Below are 27111 nucleotides of genomic sequence, written 5' to 3' on the forward strand. Positions count from 1 at the left end.
CCATCCATTCTCTATAGTCACTTATCCTCCCTAGGGTCATAGGCTTGCTGGTGCCTATCCCCGCTGTTTTCGGGCAGTAGACGTGGGGACACCCTGTATTAATAGCCAGCCTATCACAGGGCACAAAGGGATGAACAACCAGTCACGAACCCAATCACACCTAAGGAGAGGTGTCAGTTTAATTGCAATTAATTAATTACAGTTATAGCTAAAGCATTTTCTTCAATCATATTAATCTCATTTCATCTTTAACTTTCTGCTTTGTGCTTGCTCAATCAGTTTTTATGCATTCAGGGTGTGATTGCTAAGGTCAATTACACTCTGAAGTGGACACTGATTGGCTTTCATTGTGTTTGGCATAATGTGATAAGCTCCTGTTTTGGGTGGGAGGGCAAATGCAGGAGCCGAAGAAAGATGTAAAAATGGAACAGCGTGTGAGAAATGTCCTCCATTGAATTAAAAATTCAACTTTAAAAAAAATGCCCTAATGCCACCTCTGATAAAGGAATGTATTTTTTGTTAGAAAGAGTCTGCCAACAACAGAAAAAGTTCAAGTTTAGCCTCCCACGTTAATGCAATGCACCCATCCTTGATCGCAGCCACAGTTAACAATAGCAAAAAAAGTCATTAATGTAGCAAGCTATGTATAGCAAAGCTCTTTGCCAAATTAAATATGAGAACACACACCACATTTGAGCGAGTCTGCAATGGACAGGATCGATGATATTTTATTTTAATAGTTTTATTTTTAATTATTATTACTAATTACTGGGATAGGCACCAGCAAGCCAGCGACCCTTGTGAGGATAATCGCCTATAGAATATGGATGGATGAATGGACTTGGTCAGAAGAGCACCATTCCTCCTGATGATCAAAACTAAAGGTTGCAGTCAGTGGTTGAGATGAGTTTTGAATAGAGTAGAAGGTAACTCGTACAACTGAAGTTGCTGTATTTTTTTCTTTGTTGTAGGTCAATCTTTTGATCTGCCACAACACGGTGTATCTATTTTTTTTTTAGTCTTACGACAGCACTACAAATAAACGTATAATATTTACCTAAATCTCTTCCTTGTAAAATTTACCAAGAATTTCTAAGTAAAAAAAAAACAAAAAACCTTCTAACTTTTCAATTACTCCTCCATTATTTTTTTTCTTTTTATTTAACAGGAGTGTCTAGCTATGATGCCTCCTTTATTCTTCCCTGGTGAGGTCTATTGGGCATGTACCAATGGAAGGAGGCACCATGAGGAGGACCCAGGACATGCAAGAGAATTATTTCAGAGCTGGCCTGACATCACCTCAGAATTCACACTTCTTGATCTGAAGGCCCTGGGAAGATTAGATTTACATGACATACACAGAGGCTGATATGTTATTATATAACAGTAAGCTAAAGTAACAAATTAAGTTGTGCTTTGACAGGGGTTTCTGTTGTGTGTTGTCCATTCATTTTCTTCCACTCATCTGGGGTCAGGTCATGGGGGTGGTGGATATAGAAAGGAAGCCTAGACTTCCCTTTCCCTAGAGACTTTATCCAGTTCTTCCAGGCCGCACAGGTGTCGAACTCCAGTCCTTGATGGCCGGTATCATGCATGTTTTTAAACCTTTTCGCTCCAACACACTCGATTAAAATGTTTAGGATAATGTTCAAGCTCCTGCAAAGCTTGCTAATAAGCTAGTCATTTGAATCAGGTGTGTCGGGGAGAGAAAACCAGAAAACAGGCAGGATACCGGCTCTCTAGGACTGGAGTCTAACACCTGTATTCCAGGGGAATCCAAATGCGTTCACAAGCCAGGCTTGATAGCCTCTCCAGTATGTTCTGGGTCATCCCTGGGACCTTCTCCCCATTAGGACGTGCCTGGGACAGCCTTACCTTTCAGCTTAGCGCTCTTCAGCAAAGCAAATATAGTGGTTGCATCACTGCAGCAGGCAACCTTTAAGTCTCCTGCCCCATCCTACCCTCGCTCATTAACAAAACCACCAATATAATTGAACCCCTCCCCTGGTTGGAGTTGAGATCACCCGTTACTGATTGAGTTGAGACCATGGTCTTAGATTTGGAGGTGCTGGTTTCCATTGCAAACCCTTCACAATTGGCTGCAGAGCTCTCCAGTGAGAAGTGGAGAACCCTCGCTCCCATTTGCAAGCATTTACAAATGCTGTACTACTTGTTCTGACAATCTATTTTAATTTTTATCCTAGTGGTTTTCTTTGACTGCTTTGTCTTTGATGTATCAAGCTCAAAAGTCGAAATTGGGTCAAATGGACACCCGCTGGTTAACATGTTGGCTGTATTGAGAATTGTTGTCCGTAAAGGTTCTGAACAGATTTGCAGGGTCCAATCTGTGCTGGAAACTAATCCAACCTCCTCCCAGCAACTCTGAGATCAGTGGCACAAGACCCAAACTATGCGCAGAATGGGGTTCAGTACATCATCATCCAGAAGCACCCTCCATAAAACTCCCTGATGGATATGGCCAGATGCCTCCCTCACGTCCACAAAACACATGTAGAGGTAGAATTGGTTGAGTGAACTCTCAGGCAACCCTTGTAGGCCATGTTGAGAGTAGAGCTGCTCCAGTGTTCCACGGCCGGGATTAAAAACCACACTGCCTCTCCTGAGTCTAAGATTCAACTTCCTGATGGAACTGCTTTTAGATCCTTGAACTATCCCTACGCTTGAGTTTTTACTTCGGCGACCACAAAAGCGGCATTTCTCTTGGCTTGTCTGTGATCATCCGCAAACTCCAGTTTAAACTTGCATAGGAAGGATTTTTTAGTTTGACAACATATCTGAACCACCCGGATCCACCAATGGGTTCGAAGTGTGTTGCGACGAGTCACCAACCACCTTAAAGCCACAACCTCAATTGGCTCCTTTCCCATTTGAAGTTCAAAGTCATCTTAAGAAGCAGGCTTACTGGAAATTTACTTTTGCATCTACTGGAACTGTTTCTTTCCAGCAGATACATTTAAACCATGTTGAGACTTTTTGGCTTTTGTTTTGCCTGGAAGGCAAACATCATGTGTCTTTGACATTTGTAAAAGACAGTGAGATTCAAGTTGGGATTTTAGGCTTAACGAATACGTTTCGAAATGCAACTTTGCAACTAACTTTAGACTTTGCAGTCGTAAACTCATTGTTATATTTGTCACAATTCAATTGAACAACAATGCAAAGTAAAGTCTTTTCACTTTTCACATTTGTTATTAGACGCGTGTACTAAAACCAGTGGTTGTGTAAATTTGCAGTGTTTGAGAAGGTTTTTTTTTTTTGGTAGCAAAAGTCATTATGGTTCCAGACGATTTTCCCCACCCCGTGTCTGTAGCAACAGTCAAGTTATTAGTCGGTCAAAAAGGCTCTAGGTTGAAGCCTGGCTTCCTTTGCATGTCTCGTCTCTTCTGCTGCTGCTGAGGAGGCTCACGATGGATGGATGGCGGTAGGGAGGGAGCAAGGCTTTACAGGAAAAGCCTTTCAAATCGGTCTTCGAGAGCCCCTTTCTGATCATTCTAATCCTGTTTGTTGGAGGAGGGTTACGTTCAAAATAGGCTGGATAGGGGGTCTCAAGGACCATTCTTGAAGACCCCTGCTTTCCACCATCACCTGCTTCCTAAGAGTCTTGTTTGACTCGCATAGTAACACTGATTCACTAAAAAAAAGAATCAAGTTTCAAGGTGGTTGATAATGAATAATTTGCGGACCCTTCAAATAAAATATGGCACTGTGCAAATTGCACACAATTGCAAATACCACTGCACCTCCTAATTAAGAATGTTACACTTCTTTTGAGTTTTTATTTTCTTGAGCAACAGTGTTGAAGTAAGCATATTCAAACTGAAATATTTGAGTGAAACATGACATGTACCTTCAATGGATTTCATTAATCAAACAGAGAAGAAACCAACTGAGCTGGAACAGATTTAGATTTTTTCTAACTCGATCCTATACGTATGAATCGATTTTATTAAAGGGATATGAAAAAAAATCCAGAGAATGATGAAGACAGCTGCTCGTAACCTGGCAAATGCTAAACAAGCAAATGGCCCATTAAACTGAAAGGCAACATGAATGTTCAGCATGCGACGCAAGCTAGAGTCATAAGGCGTTTTAGCAGTATCTCTTTCTGGCGATGTGTACAAATATATTGCACTTTGAGGACAAAAATATATCACAGATTAACAGCAGTCACAAGCACCACTAAAGAGAGCCATGCAGGTGGTAGTGGGATCTCCATAAATTGATCGTGGCCACGCTTTACTTGTGAAGTGGTGAAGGGTTTAATGTCCAGCGAATGGGAGCTTTGTTTTGGGAAAGTCCCTTGATCGGGCAGCCAAACAAATGAACAAATGTCTGTTTTAGTGGCATTGAATCCAAGTTTAGCTGCCTGCTTTTTCTTCATGGCGCCGCCCCACTTTTATTTAACATCGTTCTCAAGCAAAGGTCACTTTTCTCGTAGAACACAGACTCCTGCGTCGCACCGCTGTGTCACCATTGAGGTAACCACCTCCCAGGAATCGATCACTGGATCATAACATTCAATACTGCTGAGAAGAGAGTTGCCATCATATCTACAAAAACAAAACAGAGGTTTCAAACACTGTTTGGACAAAGACAATAAGAGAAGGGAGATGACGTGACACTTAAAAGCTCAATGAAACTGACACATGAGTTTTCCTGTTGCCTCAAACTGAATTGTGTTATCATAAATACAGACGTGACATGCTACATGACAACGATTGTTCTTGGTTTGAAAAAGCCGCAAAATGTACAGATACATCCTCAATAAAAACCCCTCGCCCATTTCTGCTTGAATAATCTGTAAAAATGAATAATCTGAAAAAAATGCTCGCAATCCATGATTATCAATGTGTGGTAGCATATCACTAGTAATTTGTGAAAGAATCAATGTCCAAGTAAAATTTTGTTCATTCTTTAAAATTCATTACATTTGCATTTGATCTTTAATGTTTATTTAACTTAGTTTTATTTTAGTTTTAATTGATGGTTTTTCCTGAGAAACTCAATCAATTTATTCAAACCGTGATTTAACTACCTTTTTCAGATTAACCTAGCTATCTAACTGTGTTTGTGGGAAGGAATCCGCCGTCCCATTTTTTATGTAACTCCAATCTAATAACCAGACCGCCAACTACATTACAGTATTTTTGATAGTAGTACTTGGTGAGCGAAGTATTTTTTTTCAGCGACGCTTTATGCCAAGTGTTTGACATCCAGATTATGTTTAAGATTATCAAGGTTCTTGAGAAGGACCACAAATTTTCAGAAGTATTTTTTGAAAATGAATAAATTTGACCCTTTTTAATGAAACATCCCTCAACCTTTTGCCATTTATTTTCTCATGTCAAGTGTGGCAAGATTTCTGTGTTCAAATAGCCATTATGTGAAAGTGTATTGCACTCTTAAAATGACTTTAATATGAAACATTTTTCCCCTCATGCATGCGCCACCAATGCTCAGATGAGTACAAAGAGCTGTGACTTCTTGACAGTAAACAAAAAAAAAAAAGCTTCAAGCACAGTCCAAACATCAGCCAACTCATATATGAATAGCGATGACTAGACCTTAGGCATGGGACGAGATACAAATACCATGGGACCAGATATCTCATGAGATTGGGTCCATGAGAACGAGATATGATGAAATGTTTGCAAAATTAAAAAAAAAAAAAAAAATGCTAATATAAACTTTCAAAATGATAAATATTTTTTGAGAAGGCTGCAACAAATAACTTTTTCAATACGCAATATATTCTTAAGAAAAAAAAACCAAAACAAGTAGACGTGAGACCCCTGGAGTGACATAGTGTCCTAACCCTAGTTGACTAGTCTGGTATTACGATAGATAGGTAAAGAATATATTTTTATGATCTTTTAAATATGTGATATAATGACAGTGAAACATGGCATTTTCAGGAGTCACTGACTTTGCAATGCAACATCAGATTCTAATGAGACAGTTTTGAGGAGCACTAGGGAGGTGTAATGACCTCCAGAACTAGTGTGGTACAGTATTTTGATAGCTAAAGCATTTTTTTGGATGATTTTTTTAAAATGTCCTCATGATCGTTAATTGTAGCTTGAAAATTATATATTTAACATCACTTTGGATGGGATGTCTTTTGGGTGACATCTGGGTCTGTGGAATGTCTTCCAGGATGAGTGTAGAAAAGAAAAAAGAAATGTCTAATTGTTTTTTTTTTTAAATAATATATTGCAAATTGAAACTTTTTTTCGTCTAAAGATTGAAATTATTGTTCACGTTTCTTTTATGAATTGATTTCGTGTGTTTTAACAGACAACTCAGTCATTGTCATTTTCAACTTGATGTTTTCACAGCCATGGAGGCAAAGCCGACATCTTTCATTTTGAAGATGACAAACGCCTCTCGTCGATGGCCCTTTACCGTAATGCCTAGTGTAAAAAAAAGTGAAGTGTGACAAGCTTGACTTTATTTTATCGAGAGCGGGACGGCTTGACCGCAGTTCAGGTGAATTTTCCTATTCTTTTTTAACCTAGAAATTGTATTGACCTATATGATGTGTATCGATCTTTTCGGGGGAATTTGTCTCTATGTCCATATGAAATTGTGTTTGTATAAAAATCAATCACTCAATCAAAACGTTTGGAAATGACGAATCGAGAACTGGAAAGGGAAAACTGTAATCATAATTCAGGGTTCCTGTTCTATAATAGAAAAGGTTACTGCGGAAAAGCAGGGCATTGCTTACCCAGCGATGGCATACAGTCGCCCTCTGAGGACTGTTGCACCTACGTAGCATCGAGGTGTGGTCATGCTAGCCACAGTGGTCCAAAAGTCGGTTCTAATGTTGTAGACCTCTACAGAATCTAGGTGGGAAACCCCATCAAAGCCTCCGACCACATAGATATGGTCATTGAGTAAAGCCACACCTGCCCCTGAAAAAACAAATTCTTGACTGTCGACTTAAACCAGCTTGACACAATAGTGTAGTTCCTGGAAAACTGACCTGAGCGCTTTGTGGCCATCGGGGTGACGCTCGTCCAGTGGCCTGTGTGGGGGTCATATCGCTCCACTGAATTCAGTATATTAAGTCCATCATAGCCTCCTTAAGAAATTAGAAGGCAAAATGTTGAGTGAAAACGCTTGCTGTGTATGTGACTGAACTTAAAGTGTTTCCATACCAAGGCAGTATATCAGTCCACTAGCTACCACCAGACCAGCACCTTCTCGAGCTGTCTGCATATCTCCCAGCATGCTCCACTGGTCAATGTTTGGGTCATATCGCTCCATGCTGGTGTGGCGTCGGCTGCCGTCAAAGCCGCCGGCAACATAAATCATGTCTGAGCCAACCATAGTACAGAAAAAGTCTTATTAGAGAAAGAAAATTCTAATTACAGCAGTGACTCCAAGAGTGTGACCCACACATTCCCTCTTACAGTATGCAAAAAAACAAAATTTAAAGTTCTAACTGCATAATGTTAGAGTGGCTTTAGCTTTTATTTTAATCTGTACAGTACATTTCATTTAAGTAAAGCTAGGGTATGTTTACTGTTTACTGTAACATTTATGTAGAAATGTGTTGGGTTTTTTTTTAAAATAACTTTAAAACATGTGGGGCAGTGTGAATTCATAAAACTTTTTTTTATTGTCTCTCGATCCCTGATTTTCACCTGTCACCAAACACAAACACTTCACCACCAAGTGTTGTAGCCAAACTACATGGTGTAAAAGACATTGCCATTTCCAGAGACTAATTATTCAAAATTAAAAAAAAATAATGTCAGAGGGAAGAAAACACACAAGCACTTCACCTCCAAGTGTCGTGGCTCCAGCCAAGCCACGGCGTACATTCATTGTGGCGACAGTGTACCAAACGCCATCCTCATCTGCCGTGTAGTCGAGACACTCCACAGAGCTGAGTCTCGATCGTCCGTCAAAACCTCCAATCACATAGACCCGATCATGGAGAGACACCGTGGCAACGTAACGCCGTTTCCGTGCAATGTTCTGTGAAACACGTTTGCTGAAGAGTCAAATGTTCAGTACACGGGTTTGGTGCTATTAGATCCAGCTGTCTGGTTAATACAGTGCAGTTCTACACAAGTACAACCACAGCAATAGCGCTGGGTATTGTGGCTTCAAAGCGTATCGCGATACGCTCTGATATAGCAAAGGCATATCTATCCTCTACAGTGATGAGAAAGGTTTGGGCACCCCTGATCATTTTCAAAAGTTTTCTTTATAAATCATTGAAGGTTCGCATCATTATTTCAGTAAAATATTTCATATAGCAGATGAAAACAGTGATATTTGAGAAGTGAAGTACATAGGATTTACAGAAATGTTTTTTTTTTTTACACAAATATGCACAATGGAACCTGCACACACACAACTGAAATTATTTCACACATCAATCTACATGTAACAGAAGAATACTGTACAGTACTTGCATGCAATATGAACGACACATTCTCAGAGTGATGTCGGACAGCAAGCCCAAAAAACTATTAGTTGTGACCTAAATTATTTAGTGGCAGCCTGCTACAGATAAATACAAAAGTCGGAAACACTGAAAGCGAATGTTAATCTTAAAATATGACCCTAGCAGTCTTCAAGCTTTGCCAACTTCAGGTCTAAAATGTTTTGAAACTGAGAGAGAAGAAAAGTGACAATTGCCTACTCCTAGACTATCTTTTGTTCGTGTTTAAAAACATTATACGTTTTCATAAATAACTACCAGGATTTTAAGAAGTTTGATTAGCAATTTTAAATGATTGCTGCTTCAGTTCAATACTCACTGGGAGAAACGTCCACTCCTGAGTTTTTGGGTCATATTTCTCCACTATGTCAATTGGTGATTGCTGGCTGCCAAAGCCGCCGATCACCAAAAGAACTTCTTTGGCACCTAGAAAAGAAAAAATTGCCTTAAAAATGGAAATGCCAGAAAAGGTTTCTGAAGAGTGAGTAAAAATAAGACCCTACCTAATCTAGCCTGTGTGCGTGGACCTTGCATCTCACTCCTCAACTCTGGTCTCAGGTGAAATTTTTTGGCTTCGTCAACAAGATCTCGACAGGGCAGACTGCAGCGTATCAGGGGCTAAAATGTTCCAGAATGTATAGAATTATGACAGCCACTATAACAAAGACGTCATCAGTTAATCTCACAAAAAGAAAAGAACCAGCGTCATGCCTTACCTCGGCATCAATGACGTCTGTGATGTAGCGGGGGGTCAGCAATGGCATTCGGACAAACTCTAGCATGTCTGGTAAATAAGGCTCTCTCTCTTTTCGGTTATGCTTGACCCAGTTTAGCACTGCTTCAAATACTGGCTCCTCTGAGTCTACCTGCAAACAAAGCACATTCAGAACAACAACCAAAAAGAATTCAAATGTACACAAAAGTTCGTTAAATTCAAACTTGGTTGAGAATTAGGATGTGGTGATAAAATGATAAGTATTAGCTTCCTGGCTGATGTATTCAGTTGTTGCCTTAATATTTCCATGTAATGTTCTTTCTTCATACTACTGTCTATTTTGTGAAAGGCTCCGGTTTCTGCTGCAGCAAAACAGCCCCACAACATGATGCTGCCACCTCCATGCTTCACAGTTATTGTATTCTCAGGTCTTTAAGATTCCCCCTTTTTTCACCATTGGTCATTCTGGCCAAACAGCTTCACTCGAGATTCGTCAGACCAAAGGACATGTATCCAGAAGTTAAGATCTTTGTCTTGATGTCTTTTTGTAAACTGTAATCTAGCTATTTTAAGTTTCTTTAGAGTAATGACTTCATTCTTGGCGAGTGGCCTTTCAGCCCATGCCGGCTCGTTTCACTGTGGATAATGACACTTTCTTACTAGCCTCATCCAGCATCTTTACAAGGTGTTTTGCTTTTGTCCAGACATTCATTCGCACATTTCGAACCAAAACACGTTCATCTCTGGTACACAGAGCCAATCTTCATCCTGACCGATGTGATGGTTGGACATTCCCATAATGTCTAATCTTGCGTATAATTGTTTGAGCCGATGAATGTGGCACCTTCAAGCATCTGGAAATGGCACCCAAGGATGAGCCAGACTTGTGGAGCTCCAGAATTCTTCCTCTAATTTCTTTTGATTTTCCCATGGTTTCAAAGTGAGAAAGAGTGTTTGGGTGTGGCCTTAAATACACCCCTACATGTGCTGTCAATTAACTCACAGGTCTTTTTAAAAAATCATAATAATTTTGTGCGTGTAAACTTTTGACCTCGAACAAATCAGATATAATTCTGTAATAAATTCTCTAATTAGTGAAAAATATTAGAAAAGTAAATAATTTTGGTAATCTTGACTGATCTGAAACAGGGGAAGCATAATTAAAGAGAGCAAGCTATCTTCAACACTTTGAATGGTCACTAATTTGTAAAAATAACCCACGTTTAAAGAGTTTATGCTGGTATTTGGAACTGTTTATAATTCCATCCACTAGGTCCCCAGCAAAAAAAAGAAGAAAAAACAACAACAACCCCAAGACACGACTGCTTCACTGCAGTATGGTGTCCTTTTTTAATAAGCAGTGTGTTTTTTGTCAAATTGTTTTAACTCTAGTTTTCGCCATGGTCCACATGGCAAAATCTCCCAGACACATGCAGGGAAATGTGTTGTGATTTATTTTTCTATTAATCTTGGGGAGAAAAAAAAACATTTTAATTGAACAGGTGTTAGGTTACATTAATAGTGGAAAGTTTTTCAATTCTTTATCTTTTTGTATCACAAAGACCTTGTATTTGAACAGCCAGTGGTGTGTACTTTTTAAAGTGAATATACAGTATTTTTGAACATGTAAAACACTTAAGGTTTTTAAAAAAAAAAAAAAAAGATTTCTTCGTGGGTTTGTTAGCTCCTTTGCTTGTCAATTAGTTACATAGGAATATTTGGTATCTTTAAAATATTTGGTTGACCAAAATGGGAGCGAATGCTGCTCACAGAAGAAAACGGCTAATCCTGCTATGTTTTCCACTGGAACAATATGAAGATTCACATGCAGACTTTTAGTGTATTCTGGAAACGGTGACTATGAAACATGCATTCCTCACGATGCTTAGCAACACCGTTCTCTTCCAGTTAGTCTGTTTTCTTACTTGGATTTCATCACATTTTATAAGCTTTTCTACTTCTGTCTGGCTCAGCAACATGAACTCTTCATGCTGAACCACCTCAGAGAAATGCTTCTGGGAGAAGAGCTCGGCAGCTTGCATCAGATCGAGGCAGTTGTGTGTTTCGGCAAAGTCACGGATCCCCAAACAATTTGACGGATCAAGTTGGCTCTCCAAAAAATCACAACATGCTCTTTTCACCCCTGAGGGAAAATAAAAATACTGTAAGTGGAAAAGCACCAATCTTCAATGCATCATTTGAAAGTTTATGGGCAAACAATTTAAAGCAGATTGCTGACAGAAATTCTAACCTTTAAGTTGCAGCAAACATGCTGCAGGAAGCAGCTCTTGCACATTCTCCACTGTAACTAGCACTGTCTCTGTATAGACAAAATCCAACAAGATCTCCATAGTTGATGCAGTCAGCCCTTGGATGTCCACAAAGGATTTTCCCTTTTCTGCAAGCTAACAAACATTGTAGGTCAAAAAGTACAGTACAAGGCTAAAGTTTGGATATACTGTACCTTCAAATACAATGATCTCAAACACATTAAGAAGTAAGGAAACTAAGTAATTGACTCTTGAAAATACACAGCTGTAAAATGAAAGTCATTCCATAACAGAAACATCACCCAAATCATGAAACTGACTGAGAAAACATAGTGTTCTGCAAAGCTGGTATACATGCAAAAGTTTCCAAATTTGAAAAAGTCTGATTTAAATAACATTTTTATTGTTTACCAAATAATTGGATGAACATTTCTACAATATGACAATGCCCTAAGTATTATTTAATTCTGGATTGTTTTATTAATGAAAAAAAACATCTAAATGAGACACTTTCTAATATTTATCCTAAAGTGACTTCAATTACAACATTATCGTCTTTGAAAACGGGATTGTTGCCAACTATTTCACTTGTTCAACATAATCATATTAGGCTATTTCATCTGAACACAAAATGTTCTGCTCATTGTGATTTACGCTAAAACACAAAACACATTTCTCCAACATTCACATATATGAACAAAATCTTGTTCAGTGTCTGTGGCATTGTGAATGCTACAGCATAAGTGTATGGTATTTTTTTTAAAAAGATTATCAAGGCTATTATTTTGGACAATCATTTCTAAGATCAACCTTGAGTTAACAGCCCAATCACATCTTAGTGAAGTCACTTAACAAGAAAAGAAACGGGACTCCTGATGAATCCCTTTGGAGTTACCTCACTGGTGAACATGGCACAGAAATAGTCACTGCAGGCCGCCAAGACAATCCGATGAGCTGGAAAATCAGTATTTTCCACCCTTAGTGTTATATCACAAAGTGTGCTACTCTTGCGAAGAGAGTTCATGGCATTAAGAATGGATTTGGCATGGGAATTGGTCATGATGTCCTTGGGGGCCATGCTGTATTGAGAGCCACTCAGAGCTCTCAAACTGCTCAAGGAATCTAAAGGAGAGAAAGAACAAAATTGAGGGCAGTCTTGAAAAAAAAAAAAAAAAAACACACACACACACGCAAACATTATACAACACTTGCTCTTTAGCAGTGATTCACAACCAGTGGGGTGGAATTGGTGGCGATCACAAGGAATTTTACCAGGAAATTACCCAACTTCACTAAACTGGTCGGAAAATAATTCATGACATTGAATGTATCATTGTTCTTCGCTCAATGTCTGCACAGTATAGTGACAGGCAGAATAAAAACTTTTACATTTGATGTAAAAGCATATAATTGACATGTGTATCAACCTTGGCGACATTTGCATATGGTGTTATGGTGTGGATGTTTACTTCTCACCATTGTGACACGGTTGGGTAGTAGGACTTACTGGACTATTGGGACATTTAGGGGAAAACAAGACTACCAAAAAATGATCATATCATTATTTTCTTAGACAATTCATTTATTTAAATAATAGTTCACGTTTTACAAGCTGCTGTAAAACGATGTTAAATTGTTGATACCGTCTGAAAAAAAAACTGTTATGTTTAACTCCATTGTGATTTGCTGCTGACCCATATGCATGATGTTGATAAACTATGCAGTTCCAAAAAAAAAACGTGTGTCTTGGCATTATAACATGGATCATGCAACTTACCGTTAAAAGATTTGAATACTTTTTCCACCACTGGGAGGCAATAACTATAGCTACACATCAGCTAGCAGCCGACGACAGCTGAAGGCTAACGCCGACGCTACGCAACAGCTAAAGAAATACAGCCATAGAAAGTCAGCTGATGACCGGAAGAACACAAGACATGAAGCGACACACGCAAACGAACTGGTCAGAAATATGCATAGTACCTGTCGCTGTGTTAAAGCTGCTAAGTTGCTTTGCTAGCTAGCTTTAGCATCAGAGTCTCTTGTTCCAGTTGTTGGTCTAAAACAGCTTGGGGAAAATGTCTTAATTACAATCAGTCCATGTTGGGATATTTTGAAATGCACATCCTCGCGCATCAATAATGTAGAGATATGAGAAGGAAGAAGAAAAACCCCTCTAATTCTATAGAAGAGTCTAGCTACAGGGTCCCGTAGTTGCAGAGATGTAAACACACCACGACGTGAGTGCAGTGCGTGCGCGCTCACCAGGCACTAGCAACAAGATGCCTTACGTGCGCGCTCCCGCAAGTGTTGCTACAGCTGCCGCGGAATTGATAAAGTGACTGACTGTTGTTTCCGTTTCAAGTTATTTTTCAATGGAGTCAAGTTAAGAGCCTTTCTTATCCGGCGGGCGGCGGCAACGTTTTGCGTTTCAATTTATTCCTCTTGGTTGTTTGTCGACTAGGACGGCGGCAAGCTAGTAGCTACACCGTGTAAGAGGCGCCAGCCTACAGCTCGTTTCCGCTAACAGAAGCAGGCCGATTTGTAATCGAAGTATTCTATGTTGCGCTCTTGAGAACAAATCGACAGCGGCAGCGTTCTTTGTCCGCAATTTGTGGGCACTTTTAGAAGCCAAAAACCACCTCGATCAGAGCGAGGTGGGGTTGATCACGACCGGGGAAGAACAAGCGACAGCTGAACTGACAGCAATGGAAGCCGAGTTTCGGGAAATCGATGGCAACAGGATTTGGAGCGCCATTTACCAGGTAGGCAAAGGTTTTTTTTTGGCTCAAAATATCCCTTTTAGTGGTTATAAAAGGGCATTTTCAATCCTCCTGTGTTTGGTCTATTCTACTTGTGCTTTCTAAACTCAATTCTCATGGCGTTCTGAAAGTCACTGACTCCGATATATTTTAATACGGAATACCCAACCTATTTTCTCCTCGTTTGAGTCGTTGCCCACATCTATTTATCAGATCGAGTAAATATTAATACCACTTCATTCATGCCATTGCATCTTGCAATCGTGATGAAACCGTATTAATACAAAAGCAAAAACGTTCCTAAATGATGGCATAATGGGTCATCTAAAATTTAACTTGCCGTTATACACGCGTCTATTTTCATAAGTAGTTATTTGTTTTGAGTAAAATAAGACACTTGCTTTTTATCTTGAAAACGATCGTCAACATTTTTGCTAATTTATTGACATGTTACGGACGGAATCCGAACTGTATTGTAATCAATTCATCGACAAAATAATTGTCAATGTAATCTATTCATTAAGGGATCATTATTTGCAGTCGCATAACATGCAAGAGACATAGTTCAATTTGAAGCAGTTTCAGAAGTGTATATTGAATTCGTTTTAATCTGCGCTCTACGAGTAGCTTTCAGTCTTAAAAAAATGTTGGTGAGTACATTACTCCCTCTGGTGAGAGAACAGAAATACAAGACTCCTTGAGAATACCACAACACAAAGAAAAAAATGACAGGGCGACTGTAATCAAACTGTCTCCTGTCCGACACGTTACTCAATGTGCCATGTCACCTGCTCATTAAATTGGCTGCTTACCAGGCACGGCTACAGTGGAGGTCACAATCCATTTTCTGTGGGTAGTGTAATAGCATTTTTTGAGGGCCAAATAATAACCATTAGTACACAACCGCCGCCCATCCTTACCACTGTATGCTCTGTGCTCAACAATAGCTTGTATCAAATCAAGTTTCAATTGTCTTCTAGGAGATTCGTCAGCAGTCATGTGAACTGCCGTGCAAGGTGGCCAAACTACCTGAAAATAAGAGTCGCAACCGCTATCGAGATGTTAGCCCATGTAAGTCGCACCACAGTAGTGCACTCTTGTCAATATGAACTCGTGTCAATGGGTTTCCCAACTTTTCACAGAGCCAAGGCACATACCTACACTTGTCACTTTGGAGGAAATTGGGGTGTTGTGTTTTTCAGGTAAAATTGTAAGACACTAAGTTTCACAGAAGCACGTGCCCAACTTTTAAGTATTTCAGCACTTTCTGAGCACTTTGTTCTCTCATGAGGAGCTCAACAGCAAAATACTCAACAGGTGGTTGATCAATGTTTGGACCAGAGTTACCATATTTTTCTAATTATAAGCCATGACTTTTTCCTCTTGGTTTGAGCCCTGCGGCTTATAGTCCAGTGCGGCTTATCTGTTGTTTTTATTTATTTTTGCTAGCCCCCAGCAAGCAAATGTGTGTATCTGTTCCAGGTTTCAATTCATGGAACAACTATGAAATAGAACTGAAAAGATGTTAATCAATGGCTATGCTTAAAGAGTTTTAAATATATATTTAAAAAAATGTCTAAATTGAATAAGAGAATGAATAAAATTTTGGGTAAATTCGTGACGTGTAAATTTTAGGTACAGTACACAGTATATATGATTTTGTTATGAATTTATGATTGTACAGTATATATGAATTATGTGCAATGTGCTTTTATGTTCACTAAAATAATCTATCAATCAAAAGGATATTAAAAAAAAAGATGCTATTGAAGTATAGATTTCAATTTTGAACGCTATTTAACTAACAGTATTCTGTTAGTGTTGAAAATATCCATCATCCATTTTCTATAAATTTGTTGGGACTAAACATACTTTTAAAGAGAGGATGTTGCTGTTTGCAGACAATTACAAAAAAAACCCCAAAAACTTCCATGTACCATCTTTTTGCGTAAATATCTCATATCACCTGCGGTTTATAGTCCAGTGGGGCTTATCTGTGACAAAAATCATTTTTTTGCCCATATTTTGGTGCCGCGGCATATATACCGGTGCGGCTTATAGTCGGGAAATTGCGGTATGTATAGGGTTGAGTAGAACTGCTGCTACGATTCCGGTTCTTTCAGAACCATTCATTTCCCATTTTCTATTCATAAATAGCATGATGTAATAACATGGCACCAACACCCAACATCAATCTAATCTTCAAAATAAAAAACATCAAATACTACATGGATGTCAATGCAATGCCTTACCAAGATTCATTCTGAAGTGTTGGAATGGTGTTTACATTTTCATTACCTTCATACTTCCTCACGACTCCTTTATTCTGAATTATTGACCCGCATCAAGTCTCTAACAACATCAACCCTGCCATTGCCCTCCTATACTACTTATTTTTTTTTTTAGATTGAGTAAATACGAGGACTACTTAAATCATGTAATTGCATTTTGCAGTCATTTCTCAATTGCTGATCAACGATGCTAAGAAACCACTTGGCAGTTACTAGTTGCTATGATACTGCACAAGTCACTGCTAACTTGAAGAGGTACATATGATGCGTTCAAATGCATTCAGGGATTTCAGACTTAGAAAGAAGGTAATTGATGCATTAAGCATCACTAACTGTGATAATGATAATAATGATGATTGTTAATAATGTCATGTAATTAATTTTTGATTAAAGAGGTTTCTTTAGGTCCCTGTGATTAACCTACAAAAGGATACTCCACAAAATATGAAAATTGCTCCTCAAATTAAGACAATGATTCACAAAACGCTCAGCAAAAAATAATGACTGTTTTGAGCCTTCTATGGTTACATACAGTAGACTGCTTAGATGATTACATCTCCTTGTCCTTCAAATACAGATTTGTCTTTGTCATGTATGGCCCCAAAAGAATAACAACAGTAGTTTAGCCCAGGGGTGTTCAATGCATCTCTCGCGGTCAACCACCCTAGCTATTTTGGTCGCCCGCATGACGTTAGACTACAAAAAAAAAAAAACAGCCGAAAAAAAGAACATCCACCAGGAAAAAAAAAAAATAAACGTCAGTTGTCACTTTTAGCGCACTCAATTGACAGTTTAAACTGCATTTCAAAACATTGTGTGAACGTGATTTCAGAACAGCACTATGTTGCTCACGCTGGGAACCAACGATTCACCAAGCCGGTTGAGCAATGTCGTGACTATGCTTCGGGTGGAACTTCAGATACTGTATGTTATATGTTACTTGTACCATAAGTCCAGTTTATTTTGAAGGATTGACTGACTTCCTCACAGCGTTTGCCTTTGACTGTAATACAAGGGCTTGGCGGGCAGCACATTGTCCTGTATGTCTCTTAGCACCTCTAAATATAAATAAATAAATAAATTAATAAATACACAGATCACGTCTCATTAGTTTGAGCATCCCTGCTTTTGCCCATTCATCAGTGAATGGCAGCATGCTTTAACCATTGCATCTTTGTATTTTCTTAAGGTTTTCAGAATTAAAGCCTTAATGATATTATTGGTGCTACTGGTTAAAAAATGTATATCTAGGGTTTGGTTTTTATTTCCTTTTGACTTTTATTTGTAATTGTAGAAGCCCTTATACGTATGAAAACATTTTCTTAGAATAAACAAATTGAACCTGAATTTTTATTTTGCACTAAAATATACACATTGTTATTTATTGGCTTCATCTAGGTTGATTAAAGGGTCTTGCAATTTATTTTATTTTTTTCTAATTGATTCGGTCGGAAAATGTTCTTAAATTGAAGTTAAATTTAGTGATTATTTTGCCTTGCCAATAAAACATTTGTCGATAAAGCACTCAAAGTGCACTCTATTCATCATAAATTGTTTCTGATTTTATTAAAACAGTTTAACTCAGTTTGAATCTTTTCTTTCTAGTTGACCACAGTAGAATATGTCTGCAGCGGAGTGCCAACAATTATATTAACGCCAGCCTAATAACAGTAGAGGAGGCACAGAGGAAATACATCCTTACTCAGGTAAGCATCTTTCTGATACATTCATATTGCTGAAGACATTTGCTCATTTTTTTTGCAGGTTTTTTTTTTTTTTTTAATAACCTTCCCGCAACCCTTGTGACGACTGCGTGGGTGGGTGGATGGATGGATGGATGGATGGATGGATGGGTTCAATTGTTGTCGAAGGATTATTGTTTGATAGTTTCTATCTGTATTCAATGTGGTCGAAAACAAATTCTGATCAATGTGTCATACATTTTTAACAAAGGTATTGATATGATGAAACAACACTGTCATCAAACATGTTTTTTCTCAGGGTTTGCCAAGGGACTGTTGGCATTAATCAACTGGTTGCTTGGCTTAAAACGTTTGGGAAAATTCTATTCACATTGTTACCCTGTTTTAGGGACCACTGCCCAACACATGTGGTCACTTCTGGGAGATGGTGTGGGAGCAACGGAGTTGCGGTGTGGTGATGCTGAACAGAGTCATTGAGAAAGGATCTGTAAGCAGCAGCTTTTATTTCAGACATGTTCTTTCCTAACTGCTGATTTGTACCCAAAAGTCATCTGGCCTATACTTGGCTCTAGGTCAAATGCGCACAATATTGGCCATACAAAGAAGAGAGGGAGGCAGTCTTTGAGGATACCAGGTTCAAGCTCACCTTTATTTCTGAAGACATCAAGTCCTACTACACAATTCGCCATCTAGAGCTAGAAAATCTAACTGTAAGTCCTGTTTGGCCAAGATGGGGCTTTTGTCATTTTTTTGTTTTTGTCAACTCTGTTGGTTCATATGACTGTTTCCTCTCTGCAGACACTTGAGACTCGTGAAATTTTACATTTTCACTATACCACATGGCCTGACTTTGGTGTGCCGGAGTCTCCAGCTTCCTTCCTTAATTTCTTGTTCAAAGTGCGGGAGTCAGGTTGTATGAATTCAGACCAGGGGCCAGTGGTGGTGCACTGCAGTGCTGGAATTGGACGCTCTGGAACCTTTTGCCTTGTGGACACCTGCCTATTACTGGTTTGTACTTCTCTGATATGTTTGAAAACTTTTATAGTTTTGGCGATTTGCAAAGAAATACAGTGGTGCCTTCAAATATTACTGACTTGACCTACACGGTTTTTGAGAGACAAGACATTGGCTGTTTTTTTTAATAATGTAAGCACCCAAGACATGTTATTATAGATTTTATAGCCCTTACATTTTATAAATGGTAAAGAGACTTTGACTTGTATAGCGCTTTTCTACCTTGGGTACTCACCTAGGTAACTAGTCATTTCCCTGATGCAGTTGATGATGATGCAGTATCAGGAGCAACTGGGGGTTCAGTGTCTTGCTCAGGGACACTTCGATATGGTCTTGATGGTCAGGGGGATCGAACCCACAGCCTCTCAGCTGGGAGACGACCACTCTACCACCGAGTCGTGCCGCCCTCGGACTCTGTACCGAACTGTCGTGGTAAAGAAGAAGCTGAGCCCAAAGCAGAAGCTCTGAATCTACCAGTCGATCTACCTTCCTACCTTCACCTATGGTTACGAGCGTTAGGTTGTGACCAAAAGAAAGAGATCCTGGATACAAGTAGTTGAAATGGGTTTCCCCCACAGAGTGTCTTAGACATTAGGTGAGCCTTGGTAATCCAAGAGTGGCTCGGTCAAGCCATTGGTCCTCCGCTTTAAGAAGAGCCTGTTGCGGTGGCTCGAGCATCTGGTTAGAATGCCGCCTGGACGCCTCCCTGGTCTGTCATTTTGGGCATGTCCCGCTGGGAGGAGGCCCCGGGGATGACCCAGAACAGGCTGTAGAGACTATCTCTCTCAGCTGCCCTGGGAACGCCTGGCAATCCCTCCATAGGAGTTGGCCAAAATGGCAGGCAAGAGGGAAGTCTGGGCTTTCCTGCTGAAGCTGCTTCCCTCGCGACCTGACCCGTATAGCCAGTAGAAAACAGAGAGACGGACGGACAGGTTGGTGGGCGGGTCTGGACCTGACCTTAGGTCAAGCCAGCACATAAAATGGATCCACCTAATGTATTGAATTAGAACATTAACTCATGATTCACAAAGTGTTGATCTTTTTGGAATCATGAGTTAATGTTCTTTGTATTCTATTAAAATTAAAATAATAACTCGTATCATAATGCCCTATTTCTATCATGTCTTTATTAACAACATTTTTTTTTTTTTCCCCAGATGTCCTTCCGCAAAGACCCGTCCTCGGTGCGTATCCGTGACGTTTTACTAGAGATGAGACGCCATCGTATGGGCTTGATTCAGACTGCGGATCAGCTTCGCTTTTCCTACCTTGCTGTGATTGAAGGCGCTAAATACCTCAATGGAGATCTGTCATTGGAGGCAAGTGCTTTCTGTTGTTTAGTAGCAACATTTAGAAAAAAAAATTGATAAATGAGATGGCCTAATGGAAGAATGGTTAGCACGTTTGCCTCATAGTTCTTAGGTCCCCGGATCACTTCCTCCTCTGTAGGGTTTGCATGTTGTCGCGTGCTTGTCGCCCACAATCCCAAATATACACATGGTAGGTATATTGGACACCCGAAGTTGTCGTTCGGCTCTATGTACCCTACAATTAGCTAGTAACCAGTTCAGGATGTACCAGTGCTGCCGTTTGTCGGCGTCTCTGAGTCAAAGATGCATGATTTTTGAAGGGAGACGCATACTTTGAAATTAACATGCGTCCCCCGGACGCATCATTTTTTAAAATCAAAATATGAATCATAATCCATCTACTCTTTTATTCAACAAAACTTGGACGTCAAACATTTTTTTGACAACTTCATCTGCCATATGTGTAAAAAACACAGCTGGTTAAATAAATGCTGCTCCTGAGCCTCACGGCATAATGATGATCAAGTAGACGACATCTAGATCATTGTCACGACCAGGCTTCCGGGAGTAAAATAAAATTGTCCCATTGCTGGCCGTCTCATACCTTACTTGATAATCTACATTTTGTTTTGAAGCATTTTCTGACATCCTTTATAACCAGCCGCATCACCAGACACAATTCACTGGGGCACATGTTACTACGGTCGCTGAGGCATATGCTGCTCCGGTAAAAATTTCACCAATAAAAACAAATTCACATTGCTACTGTGTTCACTTGTCATAAAAAAATGCGCACATGGCTAATTGGCAATTTATTCTCGTGTAGCTTCAGTGAGTGGGTCGGGTGTCGACAGAAAATGAGAATCACAAGAAGAAGTCGTTAAGTTTATTATTTTGATGACCTAAAGTGTAATGGATTATAGAAAGTTATTCGCCCGCGGCAGGGATGAAGCAGCGAGGAATGAGAGAGGTAAATGATGTCTTAGTTAGCTAGGCAACATACAGTAAGTGTGTATTAAGTTAGGAGGGGAGCATTATTTTTTATTTTTTTCTTAAACGAGAACTTTTCTCAAACGAGAACATTTCACTGGCGATTTCCTTCTCTTTAATCCGTAATAGAAGAAGCCTCTCCATTTTGTTGTTGACCGAGGTCCGTTTTTTATTATCTCCTGCTTGGTTTCTATTGTCATCATCCTCTTACTTCTTCCTTTACCCCCACTTGCAATTTTAGAAGCCATGTCTAACAGATAAAGTTTACAAAGTCTTCACAACACACCGACCAACTCGTGCCATCAAACTAGATGAGGGTGTTCGGCCAATAGCATATCTGCATTTCTGTGACTGACGTGACGCCGGCCAATAGCATATCCGCATCTCCATGACTATGACCTTAATCGACCAATAGTATATCGGCATCTCCGTGACTGAGACCGTGACTGTGACCTTAATCGACCAATGGCATATTGGCATTTCCGTGACATGCGAAAAAAGTTGTTTTTGTTGATGCAGCAAAGCGAAAAAAAATAGTGCGGATACACTGACCGGCATGTTGGATGGTTCGTAAGACGAACGCAAAAAAACGCCGCGGTCCACGTCGTAAGATGAAAAGTACGTAAGACAGGGGGTTCGTTAACTTGGGGCTCACTGTATTTACTTTTGGCATTTGTCAATATCTGTTGTTGGTTTTTACTCACGTCTTGTAAATTTAGTTTGAAACGTGGACTTAATTTGTCCTTTTTACCGCGCAATTTTTGGCACTCCCAACATTTCTGTTGGGACCCATGTTTTTTTAGTATTGCGAGTCCCGGGGACCCAACACTTTTATACCATACCCTGCCTCCTGTTCAAAGACAGCTCTGTTAGGTCCCAGCTTGTCCGCAACCCTTGTGAGGACAAGCAGTCATAAATGAATGGAATTGGTTGGTGGATAAATGGATACACATTGTAAATATTCATCTGCATTCTGTATCTGCTAGGAATCATGGAGGGAGTTCTCGAATGAGGAAGATGATCCCCCTGAATTCACCCCTCCACCTCCGCTCCCGCCTCCAAGAGACCCTCAGAATGGCAAAGTTGAGCCAGTATTTTTTTCCAAGAATGACGAGATTGTCCGGCCAATTGAAATCCACGCATTGGGGTAATCAGTCTAAATTGAATTTAAGTGTTTAATAATACGAATGCTCATTTGTTCCAGCACCAGGTGGAAACTTACCTACAGTAACATTTCTGAACGAAATAGTGTATCAGTTGCTTTTAAATGTCTTATTGCTTCTGTAAACAGGATGTGGGTAGGACCACAAGTTGTAACGTGACTCAAAAGGAAAGTTTTAGAGGAGTTTTTAGATTTTTTTTTTTTTAAGGAACTTAACTAACGGTATATGCTTTCGGCCATGCTCAAAACTTGAGAAATACAGAAGTCCACATATTTTACTCATTTTACATTATTTTACTGGGCTGCTTTGTAGGGCTGCGAGATTTCTAACCCGATGTATGACAAATGTGCCTTTTTCAATAAGGACGTTACTGTATGTGCATAGGATTTTTTTTTTTTTTATTGACCCAATGTACATTAGGATGCAGCGCTCCTTTTGTCCAAAGTCATTTGGAATTTACGCCACCGTGACCTTGAACAGTATATGTGGTGTTGAAAATGGATGAATGCACAGAAGAGTCTTGTAGATTATTTTACTGATCAAACTAGAAAAGAGCCCATAACTAGTTTCATGATTTGTACAAAAACAAAAAAAGTTTCAGTAATGCTAATGGTGTCTTTCACCGGTAATAACCTCTTGTAGCAGTGCACAATTCAAATGGTTATTTGCAGTTGCGTGAATGAGTCACTTTGAAGGTAACTTACTTGAATCTGGGTTTGTGTTGGGGTTGGCGGCATTCTTGAGTCATTAATGCATTTTTATGGTGAACGCCATCGGTATCACTGTATTTCATGTCAGCTGACAGTGATAAATACACTATATTTTTCTACCTATTCAAAAGGTGATTTCAAAAGATGAAATTAAAATACAATAGAATGCAACCATCCAGAGGAAAACTACTTTTATATTACAAAATAGTGGTTGACACAAGTACAAAAAATGGCAACAAGTGAGTTTAGCACACTTTATAACACAAGCAAATAAGAAAAAATAATGTTGCGTTAACCTCATTCAGCAGGAAAAATAGACCGTTATTAATGCACTCAGTAATGACGATATTGTATTTTTCTCAGTCAATTAATCAATCAATCAGTCAAAGTAGGCAAAGTTGTATAGTACTGTGAGTACAGTATACTGCAAGCATGAAATACCAACATGGAGAAAGTCATCATACCACTCAAACCGACTTATCCAATAAATACATTTTTTTGGAAGCAACACACTTAATAATTCACTCAAAGCATTAAAGCCACACTTTGTAAGATTTAGACCGTTTTTCATTACGGACAGCAGGAGGTGCTGTATTTACCATTGCCCGTAGCTATAACAGACAAGTCAGCCTCCGGTGGAGTGCCACCCCCCCCATGTAATATCATTTAATGATAACTAGATATATGATTATATTTAAAACATACTGTTGGTCGTTAATAACACGTTTATTTGCAAGTTTATGAAATTAATAATCATTTAATTTATTCCTTTTTAATGAAATGGTCTAAATCTTACACTGTCCCTTTAAGAACATGTTTATTTGCAAGTTTTTGAAATTTATATCATTTAATATAGTCCTTTTTAATGAAAAACGATGAAAAGAAAGAAGATCGAGTGAGAAGAGTGACATGGATGCTTGTCAGAAAAGCGGTCTCATCAGCCATGCATGCCATTCACTTCCTAATAGTAGAACACCCACAAAGAGGCCACCGTAGCTATGATGAGACTTGGTATGATGACAATATCCGTGACTGGTATTGGCAGCCGTCCTAAGTACTCAGCACCTTGATGAGGCCAGTATCGGCCCGATTCGGATACCTAGAATTAGTATTGGCCCACGCCTATAATGTGGTGTATTCAGTCCTCTGCTACCTCCTGGCAGGTCCTCTCAAGACTCAGAGCTGCGAAGAAGGAACACAGTTGCCCCCTCCCTGCCCCCCGATGGAGATGGTCATCAAGATGTCCAGGTGGAAGATCCTGTCGCCGACCCTGATGGCAAAGCCCAGCTCCATCACGTCACTGAGCCTCGTCAAGTAGTTGAGGCCGTTCAGCACTTGGTAGAAACCTCTGCAGAGCCTGAGAATTGGTCTCCCCTTCTTGCCAACGTGTGCCTCTGCACGGCGCTGGCGCTCAGTGCTTACGTCTGCTATCGAGTCTTTTACCACTGATGCCTGCCCTCCTCATGCCCTCTTCCTTCTCTTTCACTGACTGTCTGGCCAAATGTTGTTTTAGTTTTGGAAGCTCAGGGCCTTTTCAAGATATCACGTCCCCGATTCATTTGTCAACCTAAACACACAAAGCGGTACCGTACCTACAAGGTGCTTTAGGTGAGATAAGGTGTGACAAGGTAAGATAAGTGTAACAGGCTATTTTTATGGGACCATGCACCTACTTATGGCAATTGTGAGCAACAAAAGTAGCAATATTTGAGATGCAAAATTCAGTGTAAGGAATGCAAGGTGGAATTGTGTTTTGGGAGTAAAACTGGGCTAAATTGTTAATTGTGGACATCAAATATTGTAGAAATTATTGGTCTTTTTGACTGAGTAGAAGCCAGGTTCTGTTTCCAGTGATCATAAGTTTCACATTGTCAAATTCTTCAAACCTCATGCCGCACAAGTAGAGTTTGATTGCTGGGCATTACTTCGGGGTCCTGTAAATATACCCACAAAAAACGGAACTTTGACAACGTAACAAACATTGACAAGTCGGCAATGTCTCAAAGATGGCAGATTAAAATAATTGGGAAATAACCATAGTGTTTGATCGTGTTAACTCTCACGGTGTGTAAAAAATCCCAGCAATTGATTTGATCAGTGCCTTGATACACCGATACTTGTAGATGGCATAACTGGCTGGTATCTTTTGAGTTACAGTAGGTGTAGGTGTCATCAGCATAGTAATTCTATAAATCCTATAGCTGTTGAAATGACTGGCATTTCCTATTGTAAACGTCTGTCTTGTCCAAAAGAGTCTTAATAAAACCACAATGGGAGGGGAAGAGCAACTTGTACTTTGCTAGCTAGCTACAATATGCCTGCACCTTTGGAAATCCATCTTGCTTTTTGGATAGTTCACTGATGTGACCCCCTTAGAGCGCTTTGGTGGTTGTGAGTGCATGTCCTCACGTAGAAAAAGGCAGATGTAGTAGGAGAGCAGATTTTTTTTTTTTTTTTTTAAACGATCAAAAATCAGTGATGACAGGTGTCGGTTTTAGAGCGCCTCGTTCCCCTGGTGTTAAAAAGCCCTATGATGAGCAGGTGGTATTTATTACTGCCATTAAGGGCTTCAATGTGGGTATGTTCTTCCAGCTCAAGAACAGTCATGTGTAGGCACATTTTTCTCTTGTGACAAGTGATATAAGATTGACAGTTGAGTGGGGTATGTTGTTTCAGCATATTGTTACACGCCCGTAGTGATTGAGACCAGAGACAACAGCATTAAAAAAAAAATGTTGGTGCAAGCAAGCAGCCTTTTATATACTTCTTTTTTTTAACAGTTCAAGACCATTACATTTAGGAAGACATTTCTTTTCACTTTACAGGGATTTAAAAAAAAAAGTAATACTGTGAACCGGGATGCCTTGTGGTTCTTTATTCTTCATATTCTCCTAACAATGCAAATACTCCCATTGGAGGGCAAAAAATATTTGTATTTTATGACATACAGCCACTTTGTGCTGCAATTGGCTGGCGACCAGCCTAGAGCGTACTTGTTCAAAGTAAGATGGAAATGACTCCAGCTCAGCTGTCACCCTGTTGATATTACCGATGAGGAAAAAATGGAGGACGGTTGTAAACCTTGGCTGGAGACAAGTCAAGATGCAGTTATCGTGGGTGGAAAGGAGGAAGTAAACAGAGCCAAATTATTTGCCAGCAATACAAACTCATCCTATTCCTTCGCCTTTTCATTTTGAACAAGAATCCAGGGATTAAGAACCAAACCAACCAACACCAGCACAGGGAGGAAAAACAATGCACTGTAGTAGTGCTTGGATGCCATCACCCTGGGCTGGAAATGTTTTTGAATGATTGTTTATTTTAGCATGCTGCATTTGTGTATCAACAAGTGTTCCAAAAGTAACATTAGATATGCTGCTAGCATTCAACAAAATGAGTCGGAGAGCTGTACACCATTTGATTTGGAATGTATAATTGTCCTAATGACACACACACACACACACACACACACACACACACACACACACACACACACACACACACACACACACACACACATATATATATACATATATATATATATATATATATATATATATATATATATACACACACACACACACACTGCTTAAGGGATTCAACCTCAGCACCTCAAGTTCTCCTGTTTTCTATCCTAAGCTTTAAAAGTGTATTTTTTTATTTACATTTGTTTGCCTTTTCAAATAAAGAAATATACTGCA

At 39.5% G+C, this 27111-nt stretch overlaps 2 protein-coding genes across 4 annotated transcripts; one reads left to right on the forward strand and one right to left on the reverse strand.

Annotated features, from left to right (window-relative positions):
- Positions 1 to 3788: 3788 nt before the first annotated feature.
- Positions 3789 to 13726, reverse strand: klhl12 (kelch-like family member 12). Of its 3 annotated transcripts, none has more exons than XM_088405978.1 (12): positions 13451 to 13726; positions 12363 to 12589; positions 11449 to 11602; positions 11123 to 11340; positions 9199 to 9348; positions 8986 to 9100; positions 8802 to 8908; positions 7815 to 8010; positions 7185 to 7343; positions 7010 to 7108; positions 6752 to 6938; positions 3789 to 4571 (listed from the first exon to the last, which is right to left on the reverse strand). In XM_088405978.1, exons 2-12 carry the CDS (start codon positions 12543 to 12545, stop codon positions 4445 to 4447), a joined length of 1695 nt encoding a protein of 564 aa, XP_088262104.1. In that variant the 5' UTR covers positions 12546 to 12589; positions 13451 to 13726; the 3' UTR covers positions 3789 to 4444. The 3 variants fall into 3 exon arrangements, with proteins under 3 accessions (XP_088262104.1, XP_088262095.1, XP_088262089.1); XM_088405969.1 differs by lacking the exon at positions 13451 to 13726 and adding an exon at positions 13245 to 13411 and having other exon boundaries at positions 11198 to 11340; XM_088405963.1 differs by lacking the exon at positions 13451 to 13726 and adding an exon at positions 13245 to 13411.
- On the forward strand, positions 13698 to 27111 carry ptpn1 (protein tyrosine phosphatase non-receptor type 1). The gene is made up of 9 exons (XM_088405990.1): positions 13698 to 14232; positions 15210 to 15300; positions 18126 to 18226; positions 18612 to 18710; positions 18796 to 18933; positions 19022 to 19231; positions 20395 to 20556; positions 22524 to 22684; positions 24574 to 27111. Exons 1-9 carry the CDS (start codon positions 14176 to 14178, stop codon positions 24857 to 24859), a joined length of 1305 nt encoding a protein of 434 aa, XP_088262116.1. The 5' UTR covers positions 13698 to 14175; the 3' UTR covers positions 24860 to 27111.

This window comes from Hippichthys cyanospilos, chromosome 2 (genome assembly GCF_059441005.1).
Source record: "Hippichthys cyanospilos isolate Australia breed blue-spotted pipefish chromosome 2, RoL_Hcya_1.0, whole genome shotgun sequence".
NCBI lineage: Eukaryota > Metazoa > Chordata > Actinopteri > Syngnathiformes > Syngnathidae > Hippichthys > Hippichthys cyanospilos.

Bases quoted from the DNA above. Each gene is read 5' to 3' on its own strand.
- ptpn1 (XM_088405990.1), top strand. From the start codon at position 14,176: ATGGAAGCCGAGTTTCGGGAAATCGATGGCAACAGGATTTGGAGCGCC. The intron at 19,232-20,394 runs GTTTGTACTTCT...TTTTTTCCCCAG, and splicing joins TGGACACCTGCCTATTACTG to ATGTCCTTCCGCAAAGACCC. The intron at 22,685-24,573 runs GTAATCAGTCTA...ACCTCCTGGCAG, and splicing joins ATTGAAATCCACGCATTGGG to GTCCTCTCAAGACTCAGAGC.
- klhl12 (XM_088405963.1), bottom strand. From the start codon at position 13,302: ATGTGTAGCTATAGTTATTGCCTCCCAGTGGTGGAAAAAGTATTCAAA. The intron at 11,341-11,448 runs GTTAGAATTTCT...ATTTTCCCTCAG, and splicing joins ATGTTTGCTGCAACTTAAAG to GGGTGAAAAGAGCATGTTGT. The intron at 7,344-7,814 runs GTGAAGTGCTTG...TGGTTGGCTCAG, and splicing joins TGGAGCCACGACACTTGGAG to ACATGATTTATGTTGCCGGC.